A 25068-nucleotide genomic window follows, 5' to 3' on the forward strand; every position below is an offset into this window, starting at 1 on the left:
TTTTATTGTTCTGTTGTCATTTGGATCTTTTTTCCACCCTTTTTTCTCTCCTGTTTTGCTGCCACAGGTGTTCCTGCTTTCAGAAAAGCAGTAAAAGCGTTAACTTGAGACATTCCAGAAAACACATTTGGTATGCCTGTTTCTGTCAATGGAATTCTCCCCCCGCGAGGTTTATTTCCTGCAAGGAGCAGCACTCCCCTTTCTATTTTTGTTTGCGGTGAATATTTTTGGTTTTAAACGCGTTGTTTCGCGCAACTTTTTGAAATCTTCTCTTAAATATACCGTTCCCTTCTTGTTTCAAATGGGCCTCCCCGATGGCGCGGTGGTAGCGTCGTCGCCTTGTAATCAAGGGGTCGCGGGTTCGATTCCCGGTGGAGGCACATAATGTTTCGGATCCCACTTTAAATTGTAGGGCCAGTCCCGATTAGCCTTACTGTGCATAAAGTGGACTTAAAACAACAAATCAATCCAATCTTGTTTCAAATTTATGATTTTTATATTAATCCATCTCCTCTGTAATCATTGGCGGATGAATTACCTCTCTTTGGGCGGAATATCTATTTTTTAGTTGCCGCTCACTGGGTTTAGTGTTAGTTTTAGATGTGTCAAAGGGTGATCGTTTAATTTTAGTCCTCAAACACTTGTCCATATTTATTTTTATGCTGATTTATTGTTTGTTACTTTTAGCCGCTTCTGAGCGATCACTTAAATCTATATGTCAAAGGTATTGTTACTTATTTTTTATGTTAATTCACTGTCATCTCTCTCATTTTTGTCTATTCTGATTCTTTTGTGTAACATTTTTCTACATTTTCTTCTTCATTACGGATCTTCTTTTCTTGGTATCGTCAGTAACTTAATTTCCTGTGTTATGTTTTGTTTGGAGGTTCTGTTGCAGTGCTTTTTCTTCTATTTCCTTTTCCACCATTTCAGTACGTTATCTAGTATTGTTACATTGTGTTTTTAAATCGCCTTTGCGTTAGGCGCAGATTTTTCATGTTCATGTAATGCTTTCTTTTCTAAGGACATCCATGTCTGATTTCTGGCTTCTAAACCTGTATTGTTCGTCCTTTCGTTCAAACTGTTCCGTGAGGTGCTGCTTAGAAATAACTGACTGGTAGATAGACTGACGGTTGAAACAGGTCCGTGTCAAGATTTTTGAAATTGAAGACAAGTTCAAAATCCCTCAGATTTTCACCCAATTTTTCATGCTGCATCTTCCGATTAACTGAAATATCCACACAGTTTAGTTTGAGCGTTCACTCCTAAAATCTCATTCATGAAAGTTTCCAAGAATTCAAGTTGATATTACTCCCATGCTTGATCTTCTGATTGGTAAAAATTTTCACAATATTTTTTGTTTAATTTTGCTTGCTTCCATTGGTGAAAATATCAAAATATCCACAAAAAATTGTCTTTTCTGTTTAATTCTCCTTCTTTGCGTTGGTGAAACTTTCAACAACTTTCGTTGCTTGGTTAAATTTTGCTGCTTCTCTAAAATCTTTTTTTTTTCTGCTTTCATAATTTTTCCTGTTCAATTTTTACATCTAATGAGTGAAATTTTCTTGATGTTTGTGTTACTTTTTAAGTTTGTTTCATCCAATTCATGAAAAATGTCCATATTTCCATTTTTTTCGTTTTAGATTTGTATCTCATGAAAATTCGACGACGTTTGAATTTTCTTTAATTTAATTTTGCTCCTTACTATCGTTGAAAAATTTCCAAATATATTATTGAACATTACCTGGAGCATTTTGCTTGTTACCATTGAAGAATATTTGCATCAATTTTCAGCAGCATTTTTCTGTTGGAGGCATGTGTCACCGAACTTACATTATGTGTGCAATCGGTATCCTTTACGCATAGGTTAAACTACTTCATTCATTAGTACCCTCTTCTAACTCTCTACAAAAAAATGTGTTTGCCAGGAATGTGACACGCGATGATATTTATTTGATGATGAACTAAAAGTTCAAAATGTTTTTTACACTAATCGATCCTGTCGTTGTCTCTCAGGCTAGACGCATCGATCTGGTATGGGATGCGCTCGGACTTGTTTCATGCTGTTCCCTGGGAGTGCAATGTTGTCATTTAGAGGTGGGGCGGGGGCGACAGTGGTAGCAAATTGTGTTATCTTAGACAGTACTGAAGCTGCCGGGATCCAGAATAGACCTTTGGAGATTTATCGAGACAAGAACGAGACCCCAGAATCTCGATCGAGCCGGTCTCCGTGGCGGAGTAGTTAGCACGACGCGCTAAGACGTTCCGGGTTCGAAGCCCGGCCTGGGTTTACGTTTCGAAGGTCCCTTCATCAATTTCATCATATCATCACTCATTCTGACCTTCACGATTAGCCAAAAGTGGCAAGAAGGCGAAGTAAAATAAATTAGTCAATGGTTCGAGATTTCTTGGACTATAGCGTTCTAAGGACCACGGAGTTAGTATGAAAAGTTCTAATCGTTACGCTGGGGAAAAAAACTCACGTTTCGCCTCCGAAATCAGAATTCTGAAAAGAAAAGAAAATTCCGGACTTGCCTCATTGATTAACGTGCTTCTTCTGTACAATATACTAACAGTGTGCTTAAAAACGTACTAAATTATTCCGATATTCTTTTACCCATAAGTGTCAAGATATTAACGAGATCTCTACATTTTCTTCAATTCTTTGCTATCCTCTGTGATACCCCATTCTCTCACGACGTATTCTATACTGTCCTTCCATGATCGTCCTTGGGTCTCTTCTCCATTCTTCTTGGACTTGCATTCCACGTTTCTTTATGTATTCTCTCATCCTTCATTCTTGTTCCATGTCCAGACTATGTAACTTGAACCGGGTCAACAATTTGTTGATCAAGCTCACCTGATTTGCAGTTTAAACTTAACCTAAGATAAAATAGATTGACAAAGTATTTATGAATATGCCAGTGAACGCAAGACGCGCACAAACCTGGTGTAAATGCCAGTTACGGTTTCATTATTATTGTTGTTTTATTACTCCATGTAAACCATATATATTGGTATTTGGAGGGTTCAGAACAGTTCAGACAAGAAGAAAATATAATTTCAAAGCTTCTATAATTTACAATTTCAGTATTCACTAACGCTGTAATTTGGCGACTTTTGAAGCACCCGGTACCATATATGTTCTGTTCAAATTTCAACGAATTTAAGTTTTTTGTTATATGTTACTTATCCAGATATAAGTGTGACTGTCCGTTTACATTTACAGAATAGTTGTTTTAAAGTATTTACGGCGTAGTGCAGACGATTGTCGCTGCGACAACGAGATGCACATGTCAAACTCTAAACGAGACTATAGGTCTTTTCAGTTCTTACGGCGGGCGCTCTAGAAGCCGACAAGGGGAGTGGGGAGCGGGGAATTCGCTGCAGATCAACCAGACAACAGCAGTGGCGCCGAGAGATAACTACGTGGTGGAAATATGTACTGCATGAACCTCGTTCTACTGGCTGCTGCGTTTGTTATCGCGCTGGATTGGTCGCTTTTCCGCTCCCCACTTCCCTTACCAATCTCTAGAGCGCCCGCCGTAAGAACTGAAACGACTTTTAGTGTGTGTACGTGGCAAGTTTTACAATAATGTCTCAAATATCAAAGTTGATTCCTAGTAACAAACTATAGTTTGTGAAGGTGGCGGAGACGGAAAGTACACAGCGAAAAGAAAACTATAAATTGTTCACATTGAAAATCGTGTTTGTCGCCCTACTAACAGTAGAACGGATTTGACACAAACTTGGCTTAATCTTTAAAACAAAAATCAGTGCCTATAAAACCTTTTAGTTTAAAATTGCATTAAATTCCATACATTGAATAAATATAATAATTATGGATTTTCTGACTTGGGCGGTCGCGTAAAATATTGTGACAACAAAAATAGAACCGTGAACCGAAAACACTTGGGGAACTGTCATAACTGGCATCAGAAGTCGCAATTTTAGACTGTAAATTTTAGTTTTGCGCCTATCGTCCTTTATTTGGTTTCCACTTTTTACTACGATACATATTATGGCCGGTTTTCTTTATTTCAAGGCCTCCCCGATGGCGCAGTGGTAGCGTCCTCGCCCGGTGGAGGCACATAGTGGTTCGGAACCCACTTTAAACTGTAGGCCCATTCCCCATTAACCTTACTGTGCATAAAGTGGACTTAAAGCACCAGTCAATCCAATCTTTATTTCAGAAGCCTGAAATATTTGAGTTCACACACAGTAAGAAGGGGAGTAATATGCAGTTAAAAGTGAGCAAATATGCATCGAAGGGGAGAAATATGAACTAAACAGTGAGACAATGGGCATCGAAGATGATATATATGAACTTAGAAGTGAGGAAATATGCATCGAAGGAAAGAAATATGAACTGAACAGTGGGGAAATTGCCATCGAAGAGGAAGAAGTGAGGAAATATTCATCGAAGTATAAATGTGAACTCAGAAGTGAGGAAATATGCATCGAACGGAAGAAATATGAACTAAACAGTGAGACAATGGCTGTCGAAGAGGAGATATATGAATTTAGAAGTGAGGAAATATGCATCGAACTAAAAAAAATATGAACTCAGAAGTGAGGAAATATGCATAGAAGAAAAAAAATATATGAACCGGAATTGGGGGGGGGGGATATGCATCGGAGAGCGGATAAGGGGATAATAATCATAATGCGACGAAGGCGCGACCAAATAATATTAATGGAGAACGTAGACTCCTCAACAATCTATAATTTAATAATGGATGAAGGAACAAGACAGTCAAGATAAAAAATATTAATTTATAAATTAATAACATAGAGATAACAACCTAACTCCCTTCGGCTTTGAAAGTACTGAAATGTTATTTCCCCTGTTTTGACGCTCGTTAAGCTGATTTGATGGAGACCAACGCCGCTCGGTTTTCAGTCTAAATGACAGGGCGTTCGATTCGTACCTCGGGGCAACGAATATCGATTGGGCTTTTTACTGTGAGTTATGAAGCTCCAACCACACTACATTGTGGATTGCGATAAACGAGGTGGCGGAGAAATATAGGACGCCACATAATTATCCTTCTTTTAGCAGTGCCGACACAGATTCCGTCGATGGAGAAACGGCGGAATGGAAAGACGTGGAAGGAAATATAACAAGAAAGGGTTGATGCTAAAAGGGGGCGACAGAGAATATGCTTATTTAGAGCAGGAGAGAGAGAATGGAAGGCTTGGGACAGAATGGACTAGGGATGGCCAAATCCGGATAAAATTTCATCCGGATATCGGATATTTTAATATCCTAAATGTCCGGATAACAGAGTGACAGTTTTTTTTCCCTTGATCCGCTTTTATTCATGTTTTTTTTTCACTGTACGGATTTTCTACAAATCCTTCATCAAGTCTGTACTATCCGGATTATCCGTTGCATCGGATAATTTCAAATCCAGATATTCATTACCGGATTTTTGTGGTTATCCTTTCAATAGACAATAAAGATAGGAACTATGAGTTCATCACTAGAAAGAATAGAAAATGATAAGATGGTAGATATCAAGGAGATGGATTTACGATCTGTTTCCTTTTTGGATATTTTGCGTCGCTTTTATCTGAACTTGGGAATGGAGTAGTCGACTTTTAAACATCCGATGGTGAGGAGTTCCCCCTTCACTAATTTCTACATCTTTGATCTGAAAAATCCTTAAAAGACTTAGATTTTTACGCTGGAAATGTGAAAAAAAATGTAATTTCACAAGCCCATGAAGCTAATGACAGATTTTCTTGATATAACGTTGCACTGGAAAACTGGATTTGATTGATGTGGAATTTTTTTTCGCCAGTAAGAGGTTGACACGTCCTTTAGTCAAAAGAACATGATTTAACTAAAAGAACAAATAATAAGTTCACATGAAAGACTCGAAAGCATGCACGTGATGCCTCTCAGGGTATGGGGTAATATCTCTCTTCGTTGTTCAAACCAAATAAAAATCAAAGTTAAGTTTGCACTAAGAAAAAGGAAGTCTATTTTACTTCTTTGCAAACCAAATACTTATATTTCTAACACATAATCGATGTCACTCAAAGAAATTAAACTTCTTATAATTCAACTTGATCACTCTATTTCAAAAACCTAGCCCGAACTTTTAAGTCAAGACAAAAGACACTCGTAATTTCCATGGCAACAGCTCTTAACAAGATAAGTATATACAGGTTAGTCACTATCCTGACATTATCAGTGATAGGTAAATTACAGAAATTAATATTAAAGAACAATAAACATGTGCACAAGAGGAAAGATAATTAATAACAATAAATATTAGTGCAATGGAAAAGGACGTGTCAAGGTTACGGCAAATACAATGATACCTCTATGCTTGAACAGGATTCGAACCTAGGACCCCTGACTGACCACTCCGCCAGCATGTTTACAGCAGCGTGCACGACTTCGCTCCACCCACTCGCATACTCCCCTTTTCTGCCGTTATGCGCGGTCTTGCTTTTTCGTCAACCACTTGCGCACATCCATGAAGACGTTTCAGATTTTTTATTCTCGTCCCTGCCGTAGATCTCCGATAAAGGAACTTGATGTTGAGACTGAGAAGGAGACGAAACCGAATTCGAGGAGACGTCATCTCGACAAGGCACTTTCTTTGTTCAAAATGCAACAGGTACATAATTTAACTGACATTTTGGTACACGCTGTACAGAGGCAAACAGTACGATACGCATTGTAAGCTCACGGGATGTGTATCTGCGTCCCGGAGGAATTCCTGGGAGAACGACAAGAGCGTTGTGTTTGTTTTGCGTAGGAATCCACTTGCTTACTTTGGCTGTAAGCTGGAGAGCAAACACGACTGAAGCACGGAGACACTGCAACCAGAAGAGTTTATCTTATCTTCGGGGTCCACCGCTAATACTAAAGCTTGCAGATTTGCCTGTCCCCCGGATACAAAGACCTTGAAGCTCTCTCTCTCTCGGGAGCAGCCGGGGAGGGTTTTCCGGGTGAGGGGAGTAATCCAGGCAACATCTACGACACAGTGCGAAATGTGCGTTCTTGTTATGCTGTCCGTTTCCTATTTAACGGAATGCGCACATCTTCCAGTCGGACAAGGGTTGACATTTCCACTAAAAGAGAGAAGTGGGGACAAAGGGACCTATAATTGGAACCGAGGGAGAAGAAATAGGCACTGTAAGAGATAATGGGCCTGGTCAACAAAAGGTCTTATAGGTGTTGCCCCACTCTTTTGATGGGCAACTGTTCATTTACCTGGTGAATTTGTCAGACATGCTGCTATTATATTAAATGCAAGCTTAATTTCATGTTAACCTCATAAATTACGTCCGAACACGATGCTATAAAACTAAGATTTTGAAAATGACTATCATCAACATCAAAAGATTTCTGAATTCAAATAATCTTAAAATTTGCACAGCATTTACGTACTTGAAATTTTCACAATTTAAATGCTTTATTATTGTGAATCCGGTAAAGAATAATACATAATAATTCCGCGGGAATTATTATTATAGTTGTTATTAATAACTGACTCTTTTTTTTTTACACGATGATTATTTTTTCACATGGCTAGTAAATATGGTCCTCTGTTTTATACATATTTATCGAGAAGAGTAGTTAATTACCAAGGTGTCGCTTAACTTTTAAAAGGTAAACACTCAAAATATGATCAGATAAGAGACGAATTTGTCCAGCAATATATATGCATTCCACTATACTATTTGCAATTTAGCACTCATTTAGTAGTAAGATAAAGGATTACAAATGGTGTGTAAATATGTCTTAAAATGACTTTGAAAGCAGGGAATTGGATTTGACAGAAATGAGAATCCTGATATTTGCTATGTACTTACTTACTACTTGTTTTCCTTCTCTTCTGCATCCGAGACGGTTGTGATTTCTAGAGCGCTTGCTAGGCACAGCTTTTAGGCAACCAACTAAGCACCGTTCTGTTTGTTCGCAGATGGTGACCCGAACGAAGAAGATATTCGTAGGAGGGTTGTCCGCCCCCACAACGCTAGAAGACGTCAAGAACTACTTCGAACAATTCGGCCCGGTAAGTACGATTGTTTTCTTGAATACAGCTTTTTTTTGTTGTTGTTGTTGACTAGAATGAATTATAATTGCCCCATTGGATCAGTGAAATGAGACTCTTCTTTTTGTGAGAATCTATTTTTTTTTTTTTTTTTTGAGGAAGATGTGGGGTGCGACCATGAAATCCAAATTAGCATTTACAGATAAAACTTTTACTTAAATTTGGGAATTCTTCTCAAGTTCTGAATTCATTTCTAGTCGGTATAGTCATACGCAAGCATGAAATTTGTTTCTTTATTTTATACGTACGCGAATAATTTTCATTGTCTTGTCCTATGTTAACAATGTTCTTTATGCATTCATTGAATTTCAACAGATAAATCTCTACTTGCAGAAGGTAAAGTAATTATACAGCATAAAGTATACCCTGTCTCAGCTAACTGTGGAGCAAGGCAGCGCATAGCGTCAGAGAAGCGAGGGAAATCTATTGGCCAGAGTGAAGCAGTAGACGCTGCTGGGAAGGCTGGTAACTCCAGTCGCTTTTCTCCACTCCACGCAATTCCGTTCCTCTCGCGTTTTCATTGGTGGAGCCGTCTCGCGTCACTACTTGCGCAGAGACTTCATTTCGTTTGCCTGCTCTACAGTTAGCTGGGACGGACTATATTTGTATATTTCGTTCGTAATGTACAAAGTACACAATTCATACATGCACCAAATATCAATATAATAGATTCCAATGTAATAACCATATTTAACAATAACACCTTTTGAACACATTTGTGTGTTTAGTTTGTCTTATACCGAAATCTAAGTCCACCAAATAAGTTGAGACATTTGTACACTCCTGTTAATATAAAGTTGCACATAATTCAACTGTCCAACCTGATAAAATGTACCACTTTATGTGAACACGAGTGTACATTCGTGTCTATTCTCTGAATGATATACGCAAGTAATGTGTAAATAAGTACAATACTGTGTTGTAAATAGGACAAATAATATTTTTACTTATTCTGTACCTGATACATTTAAATTGTATTATTTTTTAAACCGTCTTAACTGATATATATTTTCTGATGTGCAAATTAGTATAAAAGTGTTGAGAATAGGATAAGTCTGTACTTTAGCAGCATAAAAATCCATATCAGTATAATCTGACTCGAACTCAGTGGCGTAACAGTCCTTTGCGGAGCAAGCCCTGACATTCGACTTTTTTTTTCCTAGAGTCTCATCGCCACTGCAGACTTTCTAGGCTGGATTGCGCTACAATTGTTGGGTCAACACCGAAATGGTGTAGCACCTACCTGGGATCGAACCCAAAACTGCTCGCACCAGAAGCGAGAGCACTAACTGTTCGGTTACTAGTCAATAGAAAAGACTATACTGCGTAATCTAGAAAGGAAGGGGTAAATTGCATTTTCCTACACTGCAAAAAGAAAAGAAAAAAGCCATTGAGTGGAAATTATATGAAGTTTTTGCAACGTTATTGATTTTAACGTGTTTGCATCATATTCGTATAATGTCATTTTGTTATCTTCAATCCCATGTGTGATTCAATACGTGTATCTACAAAAACAATCTTCCCATGGCAACATTGATTAAATTTTTCGCCAGCCTCAGAAGACTTTTGGGTAGGGGGACTATGATCTTTTCTCAGGGTGAAATATGATACCTTTAATATAATGTGTACCATGAAACCAGATGATAATGTGTTTCAATCTAACATTTTCTTTCGCATTATGTTGCACTGAATTGCCACACTGAATTGCAAACGGGTTGGCAATGTTTAAATGCAACAGTGCACTTAAGTGCATTAAATCGATTGGTGACAAGGGCTTATCCAGAGGGTCCGCCCCTCCAAATTCCCTTCTTCTTATTGAAAATACATACTTTCCGATGAGACATTTGATGTTGCAGGTATAGAAAATTCTCTGTGTGCACGGTTTGTGGATTCTGAAAATAACATCCACTATATTTTTTTCTTAGTTTCACATTGGGTAGCGATATATCAGCTGAAAATCTAACTTCAGTGAGAAACTGTTTTGGAACAGTAACTGAAGTTTGTGTTTTTTAAGAAATAATACATACAGAGGTGAAATACTAAAAACAAATACTGGGTGAGTCTTTTAAAAGAGGCCCCGTGAAAAATGCGCTCCTTGTATGTAGGCAACCCTGGTACACCGAAGAGAAGAGCGGGTTAGAGAACAGTCCAGGATATCGGTGCCAAGCATATTCAACAATATGACATGACATGATATGATATACAGACAGTCCAGGATATCGGTGCCAAGCATATTCAACAATATGACATGACATGATATGATATATCCTGGACTGTTCTCTGCCCCGCTCTTCTCTTCGGTGTACCAGGGTTGCCTACAAGCAAGGAGCACATTTTCCATCGGGCCTCTTTTAAAAGACTCACCCAGTATATGCGTTATGTACCAGATAGTAAAGACAAACTGTCAGTGTGTGAAACTCTATTTCTGGAAAAAAACAACATGATTCACTTCATATTTGTGTTAAATGTATTCAACCTTGTCAGTTAAGTTGAGCTGTCCGAGTGAACCATCCCAAGCAAGTGATCTTCTAGCCGCAGTTGAAAAAAGGGACTTTCTTAATTGTATTTTTTATCTGAGAAACGTTTTAAGTTTTACTGGACAATTGTCAAAGTATTTAGAGACCTCATCACAATTTAGTATCTGCTCTTTCTTGCCCAAGAGACATCACAGAACTGCTTCAGATGAAGAGTTGAGCCAAATATTTCAAAATGCTTCTGAAAAGCTTCAACAGACATTCAATTCTGAAATTACGATGAAACAAAAGCGAGATAACTTTCCTCGTATAGAACGACCACAAGCAAAAAGAAAGCTTGGACGAGAAGTCCCCGCGCAGCTTTCCCTTCTTCCGTTCAGCTCGAGCCATAAGGAAGCATGGTCCAGTCTCCCCCTCCCCTCCTCGCGGGAGTACGGTGCACAGGAGTCGTGGGCCTGCGCAGGTTTCTTTGCTTGTGGTTCCACTATACTATTTTAGGGGGCGGGACTTGCCATTGGCCTTGGGGAATGGGCACCCCTGGCTGGACCCTCCATATTTTGTACGCGCCTGATTGGTGCACGTAAACCTTTGCACTGTGTGGGCTTTTGTGCCTTCACCACCTCAACCCCGGGGGTAGATGAAATCAGCAGGGCTCTAGAATCGTGACGATGCGAAAGAAAATAACCTATTTGAGTCACCTATCCACCCCTTCCTCTTTCTCAATCGTCATTATTCAGAATAATCGCAAATCTCTGGCGCCTCAATGGCCGATCGCCAAGGAACGTATGCGTTTCGTTTTGAGCGTCCATTCATCAATTTCGTCTGATCATTATTCATCTTCATCGTTCCGATTAGCCTAAAGAGGCCAAAAGGGACGCACATTATAAGAAATATTAAGTGGAGAATCTCTCCTGAAGATCGAAATTGTACGTTTCCTTTCCCTTATCGGACAATTCCCTCATTTGTGACTAATACTATCGAATTAAACAAATTACCGCAGTACAGTAGCTCTTTGAAGCTGTTATTTTTATTGAATATCGAATTCAAACACATGTATCAGTTTCTTAAATCCGATTTTGAATACATGAGCAAATATCTGTTATTTCTTACGCAGTTACATAAACAAATAGAATACCAAGGCATCCCCGATGGTGTAGTGGTAATGTCCTCGCCTGTTCGATACTCGGTGGAGTAATATAGTAGCTACAATCCCACTTTAAACTGTAGGGCCAGTCCCGTTTAGCCTGTCTGTGCATAAAGTGGACTTAATAAATAAATAAATAAATAAAAAAGAAGATCGAATAGTTTGCCAGTCCCCTAAACCTTGGTGACTGTTACGCCTCTGCACCGAGCCAAAATTTTTAATAAATAATATTACGGATCTGGCTTTATTGTGTTAATGCATATAGATGAACACCTCGGGATAAGACTTTATAATACTAAAAAAATATATAAAAAAAGAAATTGTATTAATTAATTTGTTTCTCTGTGCGCTCGTCATCTCAACTACAAACCGTTCTTTTCTTGTAAACTTTGTTCTGAAAATTCAGCCACTATTTTTTAGTTTTCTGCTTTTCTTTATTGCAAGACACTGTAATTTACATTGTGACAAGGTTGTTACCATAGAAATCTGCAAATATCACCGTTCGCTCTACGTAACGTTTACTGCATGACTGAATTAAAAATGAGAAGTTACGATATATTTTTCAGTGCTTCAATTTTTGGTGTATGACGGACGGACTCTGTAAGTATTTTATGAAAAGCCGTTTCAGAATTGCGTTGCGAAAAAAAAAAATATCGAAACTTCCAGTGTGCCTTTCAAAGAATAAGACATTCGTAGAATCATGTAGCTTACCCCTAGAGCTATGCCTTTCATCTCTCTGCCTCTTTTACTTACTCATATTACAAACAAACATTCAGTGCTGTGTGTATTTTTTAATTTATCGCCACCAAAATTTCTGGATTCAAATTCAGGCTTTGGCATTTCCTCGCGATTCTCCTGTCATGAATTTCATCCATCCTCATCGTCGTGATTAAACTAAATAAGCAAAAATGCAACGTGAAGAAATGGTGCACATCGATGTGTGTGATGTTATAGATGTAATCAGCAACACACTCCTGTTACCTTCAAGTGTGCTCCCAATGATTAAGAACCCGAATAACATCCAGAATACCAGTACACTTTGAGTTACATTGCAAATGTATAAAAGGGCCATTCCTGTTGGCGTAGTGGTAATTTTGTCGCCTTGTAATCAAGAGGTCTCAGGTTCGGATCCTACTTGAAACTAAGTCCAGTCCCGATTAGCCTAACTGTGCACAAAGTGAACTTAAAACCCAACTCAAACAAATATATAAAATTCTCCGCAAATTCAAATTCAAACTACCCGCCTCTCCTCGATGGACCACGTGACAAGAACTGAATGCTAAGAGCACCAAACCTAGGCTGTAGCCGCGTATATGCCGTCGCAAATTCTGGACACCCACCTCCGAAAGGTGAAACGGCAAACGGAAAAAAGAAATCGCAGACAAGAGGCGGATTGAAATGCCATTCGGTTTCCAATAGAGAGGAGGGGAGAGATCCTCCGAATGTGGACGTAAACTTTGATTAATGGAAAAGAGGATCCGATCAGACGCTGTGGAAGACCAGTCACTTACTTTGGGGAACTGTCGTTTCGAGACTTTATAACGCAGCCAAATTATTTTCTAATGAACCTTTAGGGAGGGGGGAGAGGGAAGAAGGGAGAAAGATCCAATGTTCCGTAAAAACAAAAGACGAACAGAGAAAAGAATGGAGGGAGGCGGACAGGGAAGAGGGTTGGGGGCTGAAGAACCTTGGCACAGGCGTGTGAGGCTTTCGGGATAAACAGTCCTAGTCATTAACGCCTTTCTTCCCCCTCCCTCCCCCTCCCAACGCAGCGCACTCCCCGTAACTTAGCAACTGACGATAGACGCGCGATACGAACCCAATCTGTCATTAACGAGTTATTTCCTAGTTACGTTGAAAACCCATCCTCGCAGAAGCTGGAAATGGAGTGATTATTGAAGCAATTCCTTCTTGTATAAGTTACGCCCGCCCCCTCCCTCTTTCCCCATTTTCCCCTCATTTTACCTCGCAGGAACAGAGACCCCCCCCCTCACCTTCACTATCCGCGAATTAAATTCCCCAGACTTTCTGCAATAAAATATCCCCCGTCCTCTCCTGAACCCCCGTTGCAATGCATGAAAGACGCTCCAGTTTTAATGGGTTGTCGCCGTTTTCTGAGACTTTAACGTTCGTCTCTAGATGGCAGCACGTACGATTTCGATGACGAAAGCACCGCAATCGCGCGCCGATAACAGCCACTCTCGGTGCTTAAGACCTAAAATGCGGGTCTTTAAAAAAAAATAGAGGATAAAAAGAGAATGACGTCCTTCGCTTTTCTCGAAGCGTTTAGATCATGTATTAACACTTACTGGCGGCTCTTAAAGTTATTTGAAAACTCGGTGCATGAACCAGAATAATTGCGAAGGTCTCTGCTTCGGAAATTGACTAACGGCTGTTCTAAAATGCAAACGAGTTTCAGTTTCGGGTGTTCCTTTCCATCACATTTTCGCGTTAAACTTCCCTGAGCGGTGAGATTGGAATTGCCTCAGTGTTGTCTTCAGAATTTCGTTCGTGCTTTGTAACACAAGAACATATCTAATATAGTAGGAATCCAGACTTCTGATCGTTGCAGGGGGAAAAAATGCATTTTTATGTGCCCTACTAGCATAAAAATGACACGGACTGCGTTCAAGTAGTTGAAGACTTGAATATTTCTTTAAATATGGCTTCTTTTTTGCTTATATATTTTGGAGGGTTGGGTCAAGAGAATGTAGTATAACAACCACCAGTCCTTCTCAAAGCATATTTGTCTCTTTATCGCTTCTCTGTCACTTTTAGCTAATCGCTACGATGAGGATGAGTAATGATCGGAAGGAATTGACGAAGGGACACTCGCAAAGAACATCCATACCCATGTCGGGATTCGAACTTCGGAAGAGAGATCGAATTTCAACCACTTAACCACCGATCCGGCACTGATGCTAATTGAGAATGGTGATCATGTTTATACTAGTGGCAGACGTAGTAAGGCGTTACGAAGCCAGAGATCCCAGGTTCGAACCCTGGTCATTTTGTTTGTCTCATCACCATTCATTCATTCATCCTCATCTTTGCAGCTAACCTAAACGCGACGTGAAGTAAATGAAATAGAAATATTGTACACTACCATTTGTCGTGTCGTTCATCTGCTACAACACTTTATGTAAGTGCCTAATGGAAAAATTACGGAATATAAACGAAGAAGCTTAATTTTCTGAACAGATCTTGTGAATGATACTAATAGGACAGTGTTACTCCAGTAACAAGTAGTTTCTTCGGTGGTAAAGTGCGGTGAAGGTTAGAATCGCGGCCTCGTCACTAAAGGTTCTGGTTTCGATTCGGCCTGAGCACTGGTGATCTGTATTTAGTTACTTTAGGTCGTCGTTTCACCGCCCTGGGTTTATCGCAACGTCTAGTACGAATTGATAAGGTTTATGAATGAACAAGCACAATCTCTCCCCAAGAGTAGAACCAGGAGCCTCTGGCTTCGTAGCGTCATTCCACTGAGGAGGTCGGTAGGAGCTCCTCTAGGTTTCACCTTTTACCATTCTGATCGTCATTTTATCCTCATCGTTGCGATTAACCGAACATAGGAGGGAAGCGGCGTAAAATAAGCACAATACGAGCGATACCAAATGAACTTATAACCTATTTTTTACAACCGCGGACAGGCGAGTATAAATCCCAGACCTTATTAATCATTATAAACTTTGAATGTTCACTTGGGACCTGCGAGTAAATGGAACACACGTGCGGGAGATAAATGCGGAATTAGCAGTTTTAGCCTGGACGCCTATGGAGGCGAACGCTAGAAGATTGTGCCTTGTTTTTTTCCCCACCCCTCCCCTTTCCTGTCTCCCCACCCTCTTCTGCTTAATGATTCCTGAAGATGTCAATTTGGAGGTGATTGGATGAAGTCCCGTCGTGCTTGGTACGGGGCGTTGCTGCATTATGCGTAACGCGTTCTTTTCCCCGAACGCCACGACTGATGAGCCAAATGAGACACGACGGGGAAGTTGCCAACCGATGGAACATGCAAGATCAAAGCGGTCTTTCTTTGTTTTATTTAGTTAGATTCACAGCACACCCAGAAAAAAAAAGCTCTGTTCACTTTTGACAAAGGTCTGCATCAGCTAGTTAAGGTCACATTGCGGAAGATAAAATGCCAGACTAGTCACATGTAACCTGAATCTGCGGAGGCAATGTTGCAGAGTTTTAGCACTGGAGAGATGTAATGCATTTTTAATGTAGCCAGTCGAAACTTAGGATGACAAGAACACATCACCCTATAAAATACAAGAGACATGCATAAAAAGAGATGACCCTCATTCATTTGTCATGTTACATGCGAACTTTCAGAATAACCGTGGCCCAATCGTCCAATTGATCGTGCAAAATATGCCGAACTCTCTCATCATCATTATCCCCTGAACTAGTTCCGATACAGAAATCTTAGTGAGGCCTGCGTCAAAGATTATCTTCTCATTGTTCTTAGCAGAAGTCAACTACAGTACTGTTGTTTCACCTCCTAAGCCCAATAAATGTAGGTTTTCTCTCCGATTTCAATAGAAGATTATGTGGTAAATACAGAAGAGTTATTTCTTCCTCTCGAGGTGAACAGAAGAATTGGTGTCGGCTCTAGAAGAGTGTCTTCTCTTTTAGTGTCGTACAGAATTGTCCGTGACAAGAGCAGCACAGTTTCTTCTTCTCAGGCTGATCTTTTATCAGCAGCTATAGGAGAGTTTTTTTTCCCTCCAGAATTGAATAAAAATTTTCGTACGAGCTTTTTAAGACTTTTTCATTTTCTGGATCCGTACATATATTTGTGCCAAATACAGTCATTTTTTCCTCCGTATGAGTCCAATTGAAATTTTGGAGAAATTCTATTAGATTTGTGTTTCTTTCCGAGTAAAAATAAATCCTTTGTTGTTGGTGGTGCTCCTCTTCTGAAGTGAACAAAATAATTTGCAGCGGGCTGCAGCAGAGTTTTTTCTCTTTCCAAATCCAGTGGCTTGTTTCTCTTCCTGGGTTAAACAGAAGTCTTTGTGGTAGCTGTTGCAGAGTTTAATTTCGAGTTGGACAGGAGCTTTTTGGAAAGTGCATCATTTTTCCACTTTCTAAGTCCAACAGAATTATTGTGGTACCTGTAGTGGGCGGTTTCTTTCTCTTCTTGCTCAATAACTTTACATTGAATACCAACTCCGTAAAGATGGTAAGTCTTCTTGGTAGCTGTTGCAGAGTATATTTTCTTTGATTTGAGAAGAAGCTTTTTTGGAAACTGGAGCATGGTTTTCCCCAATCTTTTGAATTCTAATAGAATTCTTTGTGGTAGCTGTATGTAGGACATGTTTCTCTTTCTGAACTTTTCGTGGCAGCTGCTGCTATTATAATAATTATAATTATATAGTATAATAATATAGTAATGATTGTCACTCAGTTTCCGAGTCCAGTAAAAGCGTTTTCTGGCAATCGTACCACGTTCTCTTTTGGAGTCTAGTCTAATTCTTTGTGGTAGATGTGATGGGGTTCTGAGTTAAACAGAAATTTTTGTGGCAGCCTAAGTAGAGTTCCTTTTCTTTCTGAGTCAACAGGAGTTTTTGGGGAAGTTGAAGAGATTTTCCTCTTTCCAAGTCCAGGAAAATTCTTTGTGGTAGCTGTAGTGTTTTTTTTTTCCCCGAGTTAAACTGAAGTCTTTGTGGTAGCTATTGCAGAATTACCTTTCTTTCTGATTTGGACAGGAGCTTTCGTGGAAACTGCATCATAGTTTGTTTTCTTCCCTCTTTTCAAGTTAATAGACTTGTGTGTGTGCTGTAGATGGGTGTTTGTTCCTCATTCTGAGTTAAACAGAAGATTTCGTGGCAGCCGTGGCCATTGTTATAATTATTTCTCTGTTTCCGGGTCCAATAAAAGAGTTATCGAGTTATGGCAACAGGAGAAGCGTTTTTTTTCATTAAGTAGAATAGAATTCTGTGTGGTAGATACAGTAGGCTTTTTTTCTCTTTCTGGAATTTGACAGAAATTTTTGTGTGGTAACTGTTGCAGAGTTTCTTCTTTCTTTCAGACAGGAGCTTTTATAGAAACTGAAGAAGAGTTTCTTTTCCTTTGCAAGTCCGGCAGAATTCTTTGTGGTAGCTGCAGTTGGAGTTCGTTTCTCTGTCTGGGTTAAACAGAAGTTTTTGTGGCAGCTGTTTCCTCCCGCCTTCTTACCAAGTCCAGTAAATGCTTTTGTGGCAACTGTATCGGAGTTTTACTCCTTCCTGGCTGCAGTAGAAGCCGTTGTGGCAACTGAAGCAGAGTTTTGTCTCCGCCTGAGGTGAACAGAAGACAAAATGGCGGCTGTAGTAGAATTTCTCGTCTTTCTGAATGCAACACGAGTCTTTATGGCGGTTCCACTTATTCCCTTCTTGTTTTTCTCCCGGCTTAAAATAATATTTTTGGGTGTTTTGATTAGTGAATGCTAATCCTTTTTCTAAGCAGTACAGTAGCACTACTAACATTTGCAACGTAGTCCAAATAACTTATTTTTAAAATACAGAGGAATTTCTATTCCATCGCCAAGATGCCTTAGGGAGAGTCGAGTACCAACCCACCCACACTAGCTTCCACAGTCTTAGAGGAAATTGCGATGACGTCAAATGCATTTCTTGATGCTCAATAACTTTACATTGAATACCAACGCCGTAGAGATGGTAATACCACATGCACTCTCGCAATCCCGCCTGGAATCTACCGTTGAATATAGAGCCCTGCTTCATACAGCAGAAATTCCTTTTTTTCTTTCTCTCGTCAAAATTAAAATTTGAAATGTCAGCTCCGCAATGGAATACCGTAGGGGAAGCCCCGTTCCCTTTGCGTTTCCTGTTTCCATAATTGAAAACTCAGAGGTCAGAAATTAAAGAACGCGCAGGAAAAAACCCATAAAGTTTGCAACTCTGTGGAGGACTAAGGTTGAAGGGGGGAGGTTTTGTAAGGTTCATCCTCGGCAGGAGATGAAACAGTGTAATGTGGCACACACTTCCGGAATTAGGAAGAAGTGAGACCAGTGTGCCTCCCTCCTACGCCGGCATCATTAGGCCGGGAGTCATTACTGTCAGCGGGGGGTCCCAGGGACTCCCTCATTAGACTCTGCGTTTAATGGGACCAGCCTACATTGAACTACATTGAAGCCGCGGGGGGAGGATAAACCAGGGACAGCCGAAGACGACGTTTAGGTGCGGCTTTCGCGAGGTCGCCCGCGTCGGTTTCTTTTTTCTCCTAGACTTTCATAACTTTCTGTGTGCGTTATGGCTCAAGTGGAGAATTAGTGCCCCGTTTCCCTATTTTTTCCCCTCTTAGTGGAACGTGGGGGTTTAAATTGTTCCGGCATCCACGCAGTGAATTCGCGCTTTCATTACCGTTCCATTCGACATCCACCAATAGAAATGGTACCGAGAATCGTCACGTCTCGTGAATGACCAAGCGTTCTCTGTTCAGTCTCTAGTAGTCTAGTGGACTGTCCAGTTCTTTGTCTATGAACTCTAGTAAACAAAGCCTTAACGTCACCGCCTTGTAATCAAGGGATACCGGGTTCGATACCCGATGGAAGCACATAGTGGTTTGGATCACACTTTCATTCCCGATTAGCCTGTCTGTGCATAAATCTGACTTGAAACAATAACTCACACAATGCCTGTCTTGAACTTCCCCGATGGCGTAGTTATAACGACATCGCCTTGTAATCAAGTTGCCCCGGGTTCGATACTCGATGTATGCTCTGATCCCACTTTCTTCGTATAGTAGAATCTACTAAAGTTCGCGTCAAATCTCCTGCATATGGCGATAGCCAATAGCAGCGCAGTGCAGCGGTGCCATGTCGAAATCTCACACGGAAAAGAGCGTGGTTGAGCGAAACGCCTTTTCACGGAACTAGGCAACGCCGCACGTCTGTGATTCGCTGGTGCTGTTCAGCCTTTCAAGGCCATATGCAGGAGATTTGACGCGCACTCTAAACAGTACTTGTTTCTTTCTCTGCTTACTGTCTCGTAAACAATGTATCTTTCTTTCTGTACTCCCTAGTAAATAAAGTCCCTCTCGTTCTATCCTGTAGTAAACAATGGCAGTCTCGCTCTCTTGTCTCTAGTAAACAAATGTCCATCTCTTTCATCTACTTCTAGAAAACAAAGCCTGATTTTTTGTGTGTCTACTCCTTAGCATAAAATGCTTGTCTCGCTCTCTGTGTACTTCGTAGAAAGTAATGTCGTCAGGTTGTCTATCTACTCTCTAGTAAACAATTTCAGGGTGGCTACTCACCCTTGAATTCCTTGAATTCCGGGAATTATGCGTGAATTTTTCTCTGTAGACGTGAAACATGGCAACTTTTATTAATCCCAATCCCATTGAATTTCCATATTTACTAATGCCTTGAGCCAAGTGTTTGACAGTTTGGCTTCTATTGTTATGGAGGAAGGAAAAGAAAAGATAGCTGCGTCGAAAATGAAACAGAATTCTCTCAGTCCGTTTACTTTGTGTTAATGTCCTTTGCAGAATAATCTATCTGAAGGACGGAAGATTATTGCAAGATATCCTGAAGTTGATTTGGTTAATATGAGTTTCAAATTCATACACAATTAACCATTTTTCGTAGATTAGTATATGCCGTAACATTTGTGACTTATGTTTGTAGATGTATTTCGAGTCTAAGTATTTGAAATGGCAAATGTAAACTTCACACCTTAAATTTTATAATATATATATATATATATATATATATATACCGTTTAATTGAATTAAATTTGAATTTTTTAATAAATTCGAATCACGCAGACTCTTTATATTATTAATATATTTCTGTATGTCTGTGTGGATGGTGAGAGGCGGTAATACATAAGATTGGAACAGAGAAAACATCTTCTTGTACCCTTGAATTTTCGGAAAGTTCGCCTTGGAAACCGGAAATTATACTTGAATTTTAAGATCCTAAAGTAGCCACCCTGAATTTTCGTCTTGTACTCGTGTCTATTCTCCAGTAACTCGTGCCTCTCTCGTTCTCTGCCTGCTCTCGAGTAAACAATGTGTTTCTCACTTTCATATACTCTTCAGTAAACAGCAACTCTTTCGTTCTATCTCTCAGCCCACCCTAGTAAAGAATATTCTCCCAAGGAAGTTATTTTACTATACAGGAAACACAAAACAGCGCGTTTAGGTTCCACTGTACTCCCCTGCAGTACGATATCCATTTTCGATACTGAGATGCACATGCGCAGGATGTATACAGCGTCTGCTATATTATTTTTAAAACTTGATTTCTCAGTCATATACATCCACTCATGATTGATCTTCATTGTCACGAAAAGCCAGGAATGGGAGAAAATGAAGTAAAATAAATACCGCACAGATGTTTTAAGTTTCATCATGATGCATGTGTCTCTAGCTACTGCACTTCCTCAGCTTTCAACTTATAGACTAGACAGACAGAGAGGTCTGTCCAGTACAGACTAATCGAGTTAATTTCAACACCAGGAACTTTCTCCGGTAACATAATAAATATACTCAGGAAATGTATTTTGAAACTTGGTGCTTTGACTCGAGCTCAGTATAATCTTGTGTGAGTTCATGTTGGTCTGCTTTTGGCCTTGCGTGTGCTGAATGTTTCTTTACAGCGTCAGCGAACTAAAGTATGGGCATTTTATCCTCGAAAAAAAGTATAGTTTCAGTTGTAACTAAGGAGCTTAGCCCGTATTATATCATGGGTACAAATAGCCTATATGCTGACGTGCCCATAGTTTAGAAATCAATCTCTAGCAAGTTTTATCTTTCATGGTTTAGTGGTTCCCGAGTTACCTCTTTCATAAGTACGCATCCGGTACTTTTCGCAGCGTCTTTTTGGTCTCTACGTGGCAGTGTTGCCAGCTAGCGCGTTATTTCCCTAAGCGGGGAAAATTAGGGAAATTTCAGCGCACGTGGCAACACTGCGCCTTTGCTCTAAGTCGATCGCGTATGCGTTCCATCCAGCGGCGCTGGTGGCTCCATCTGCAAGGGACCAAAGAGAGGGGGGAAGGATTTCCCGTGGAAAAGCCGGGCCTCGTTGTCGTCCGCGAGTAATACGATTATGTTGAATGCCCTCTTTTCGGTTCGCGGCTCCGTCGCTCGTTTTCCATTTGCATGGTCTCGTTGTTCCTCCAGCCGGCGGCAATTGGCGCTCTTAGAAGCGCCCCCTCCCCTTTTTTCTCCCCCAACCCACCCCCACCACCCTCGCAGACGGAATTTTCGCGAAAATGAACAAAAGAAGGATGGAAAAGAGAACACGGTTGCAGTATCGTAATGATAGCGCTAATGGCGGTGTAAGGATCAGTGGCGTTATGTTGACACATATTTTGGAGTCCTGTTGCGTGCCTTGTTTTTTAAATGTCCAAAGTTAGTGAAGCGGGTTGGAGCCTCGGTTAGGACTAGGATCTAAACATCTCCAGAATATGCAATATAAATATGACCTACATTATCCATAAATATGCCCTGTGGCAAGATACGCACACGCACAGGAATAAAGTAACACACTGGTTTCGTCCAACCGAGACAGTTTTTTGCACAGAGGATCGTTCGTATATATCTACTTGTCGTAGTTACTGAGATATATGAAAAATAAATCTTAATCATTGACTGGAATTTACCAATCTTGTCTCCAAGATACATTTTCGAAGTCCTTTCACATTAACTACTAGCCGGCCCCGTGGCGAAGTGGTTAGCACGTCGCGCTACGACGCCAGGGGTCCCGGGTTCGAATCCCGGCCTAAGCATGGCCGTTTGTAAGTGTCCATTCATCAGTTTCATCATGTCATCACTCTTCCCCCATCTTCGCAAATTAGCCAAAAGTGGCACAAAAAGCGAAGTAAAATCAATCAAATCAATCAATCAACATGAACTATTAATGTGCAGCATCTGCCTAGATCATTTACCAAGGGTCATTTTTTTTGTTGTCGACCCAGGACATAAATCAATATTTGAAATTGTAAAAGAAGGAAGAAAAACAAGTTAGAAGAGAGCTGAAATGAACGAAAGCTAAAGAAACCCAAGAGTATACGAAGAAAATAACCAAAAACCCTGCAGAAAATGCTACCTTCTGACGGCTAAATCTACAGGGTTGGATTAATTTTTAGAAAGTAAACCAGATAGTGAGCCTTCCAATAGAGACAGTTAATATTGTATCTTCATTTTTTACATGGATATTATAGTTGAAAACACGAGTATATATATATATATATGTTAATCGGACTTTTACATAAGATTCAATTGATTTATTCTTGATTCAAATTCCAGTTCGTATTCGCTTGTCGTCACTTTCACATTCACAATTGATCGCCTATTCTTCCTTTATACACTTGTGTGGGCTTCCTCCTGGATCTGGACTTCCTTCTGGATCGGGATCTGGACTTCTTCCTTAACTTTGAAGGTGGTAATCTATATAAAGATCTATTCGTGGCCTCTATGACTTTGTATGTTATGCTTTATCAGCAAGTCCAAAACTAGCGTCTCTACTTCTAGATACACCTAATCTTCAGCATCTAGGTTCCGATATCTAACTTTTCCCAACCCTTGGGACGTCGGCTGGAACGCCCCGCCACTAGTAAATATGACCAAAGTGTGGACCCGGTGCAAACGGTTGAAACGCTCAGCAAAAAGGTGCTGTGCTGTGGGGCACGACTGGAACGCGCCATCACTGGTGTGACAAAATTTCCACAAAGAGGATCGTAAATAAGCTAACAGATTAGAAATCTGTTCGCAGACCCAAATTTATATCAGTCTTTTCACTTCTTTAGATTTAGTATATACTTGCATATGAGCACGATGTTAATTTCATAAATATCTTTATTAATTTATCATCTTTATAACTTTTCTTTTTTATCTTACATTGTGTTTTATTATTATATTTTTCAAATTTACTTTTACGTCTATTTACACTATCATTTATCTATAATACAGCGATCTTATTTTTTTTACACGCTTTGTGCTGCCATCTCTGTTTCAAGTTAGCAACTATTTACAAGTGTTAGGCCTATTGGGTACGTAACAAAAATTACCATTATCCAAATTGGAAGCAAAGGTAGGTATTCAGAAGGAGCGTAGTGACAAGATACTAAAAAATAGAAAACTGGTGTAGAGGCAAATATCGTCTGAAACTGAAGATCAAATTCCAAATTCCACTTGTATCACCCGATGATGACAGTGCGAGCGAGAAATATATATTATGCTACAAGTGAAATAAAGCTGGCTGTAGTAGGGAAGAATGATGTAGGTGCACATGGTGAGGTAGTTGGACTCGCTTGCTTTGCCAACGAGTAGAGGCAAACCTATCTCTGTGATTTCTAAATAGGAAGTAAATGCATCGACATTGGTGGCGGAGTAATTAACACAGAGCGCTACAACGCGAAGTGTATCGGGTTCTAATGGGTGTTCTTTGTGAGTGTCCATTAGTTTCATCATATCATATCACTCATCCTCATTGTCGCGATTAGCCAAAAAGTGGCAGAAAAGCTAAGTGAAATAATGTGAATCAAGCAATAACCCCATAGCATGCCCACCACTGGTGTTTGGCTATCCTCATCCCGTCCCTCTCGCCGATAAGCCGTCATCTTAACTCGGCTTCTAATCGGACACAGCCGTCTCACACATCTTCTTGTATGTTGGGAGATGGCAGTTTTTAACCAAATGGTTTTAGCTTCTTGATAAGCGCGAGCTTTTTACACTTTTTCTGAGGAAGTTTTTAGACTCCTTGCCTTTTATAATGTGTTGTGGTTGTCTTATGCAGGTCCCTTTACAACTTGCATTTCTACCGTTTCTCAAGGAGGCTCTTTTACACCCTTTTCTTAATTTGAAGATAAGGATTTAAGATAAGGCAATTTGCCCCCGCATACTTAGAAGAGTGCAAAATGGCCATACGCGCCGAAGCAGCCAACAATTTCCAATCTAACTAACTAACTAAACCCGAAGGTTCATGGCTGCAGCTACACAGGCCTTCCATCTGTCCCTATCTTGAGCAAGATCTATACACTGTTTTGCATTCCTACCGATTTCCTTCAGGTCTATCTCAACGTTGTCCCTCCATCCTCGTCTTGGCCTTCCTACAGGTCTCTTACCATCAGGTTTCCCAACAAAAATCCTGTAAACTCCTCTTTCCTCTCCCATTCGTGCCTCATGGCCTGCCCAAGTGTGTTCTTGATTTAATTATTCTAATAATATCTGGACATGAATACAAATTATGTAGTTCTAAATTATGTAACCTTCTCCACTCATCTGTCTCCTCATCTCTTTTAGGCCCAAATATTTTCCTAAGGATCTTATTTTCAAATACTCTCAATTTATGTTCCTCTTTCAATGTAATGGATCAAGTTTCACACCCATATATTACTACAGGCAAAATTAC

General features: G+C 40.0%; 1 protein-coding gene across 16 annotated transcripts in view; it reads left to right on the forward strand.

Annotated features, from left to right (window-relative positions):
- Window positions 1-25068, forward strand: part of Rbp6 (RNA-binding protein 6) — a 1060856-nt gene that overhangs the window by 520446 nt on the left and 515342 nt on the right. For all 16 annotated transcript variants that reach the window (XM_083128271.1, XM_083128266.1, XM_083128274.1 and 13 more), the window contains one exon: window positions 7947-8039. In XM_083128271.1, the coding sequence (XP_082984397.1) occupies window positions 7947-8039 (93 nt within the window). The remainder of the gene's footprint in view (window positions 1-7946; window positions 8040-25068) is intronic.

This window comes from Lepisma saccharinum, chromosome 9 (genome assembly GCF_977018435.1).
Source record: "Lepisma saccharinum chromosome 9, izLepSacc3.1, whole genome shotgun sequence".
NCBI classification, from domain to species: Eukaryota; Metazoa; Arthropoda; class Insecta; order Zygentoma; family Lepismatidae; genus Lepisma; species Lepisma saccharinum.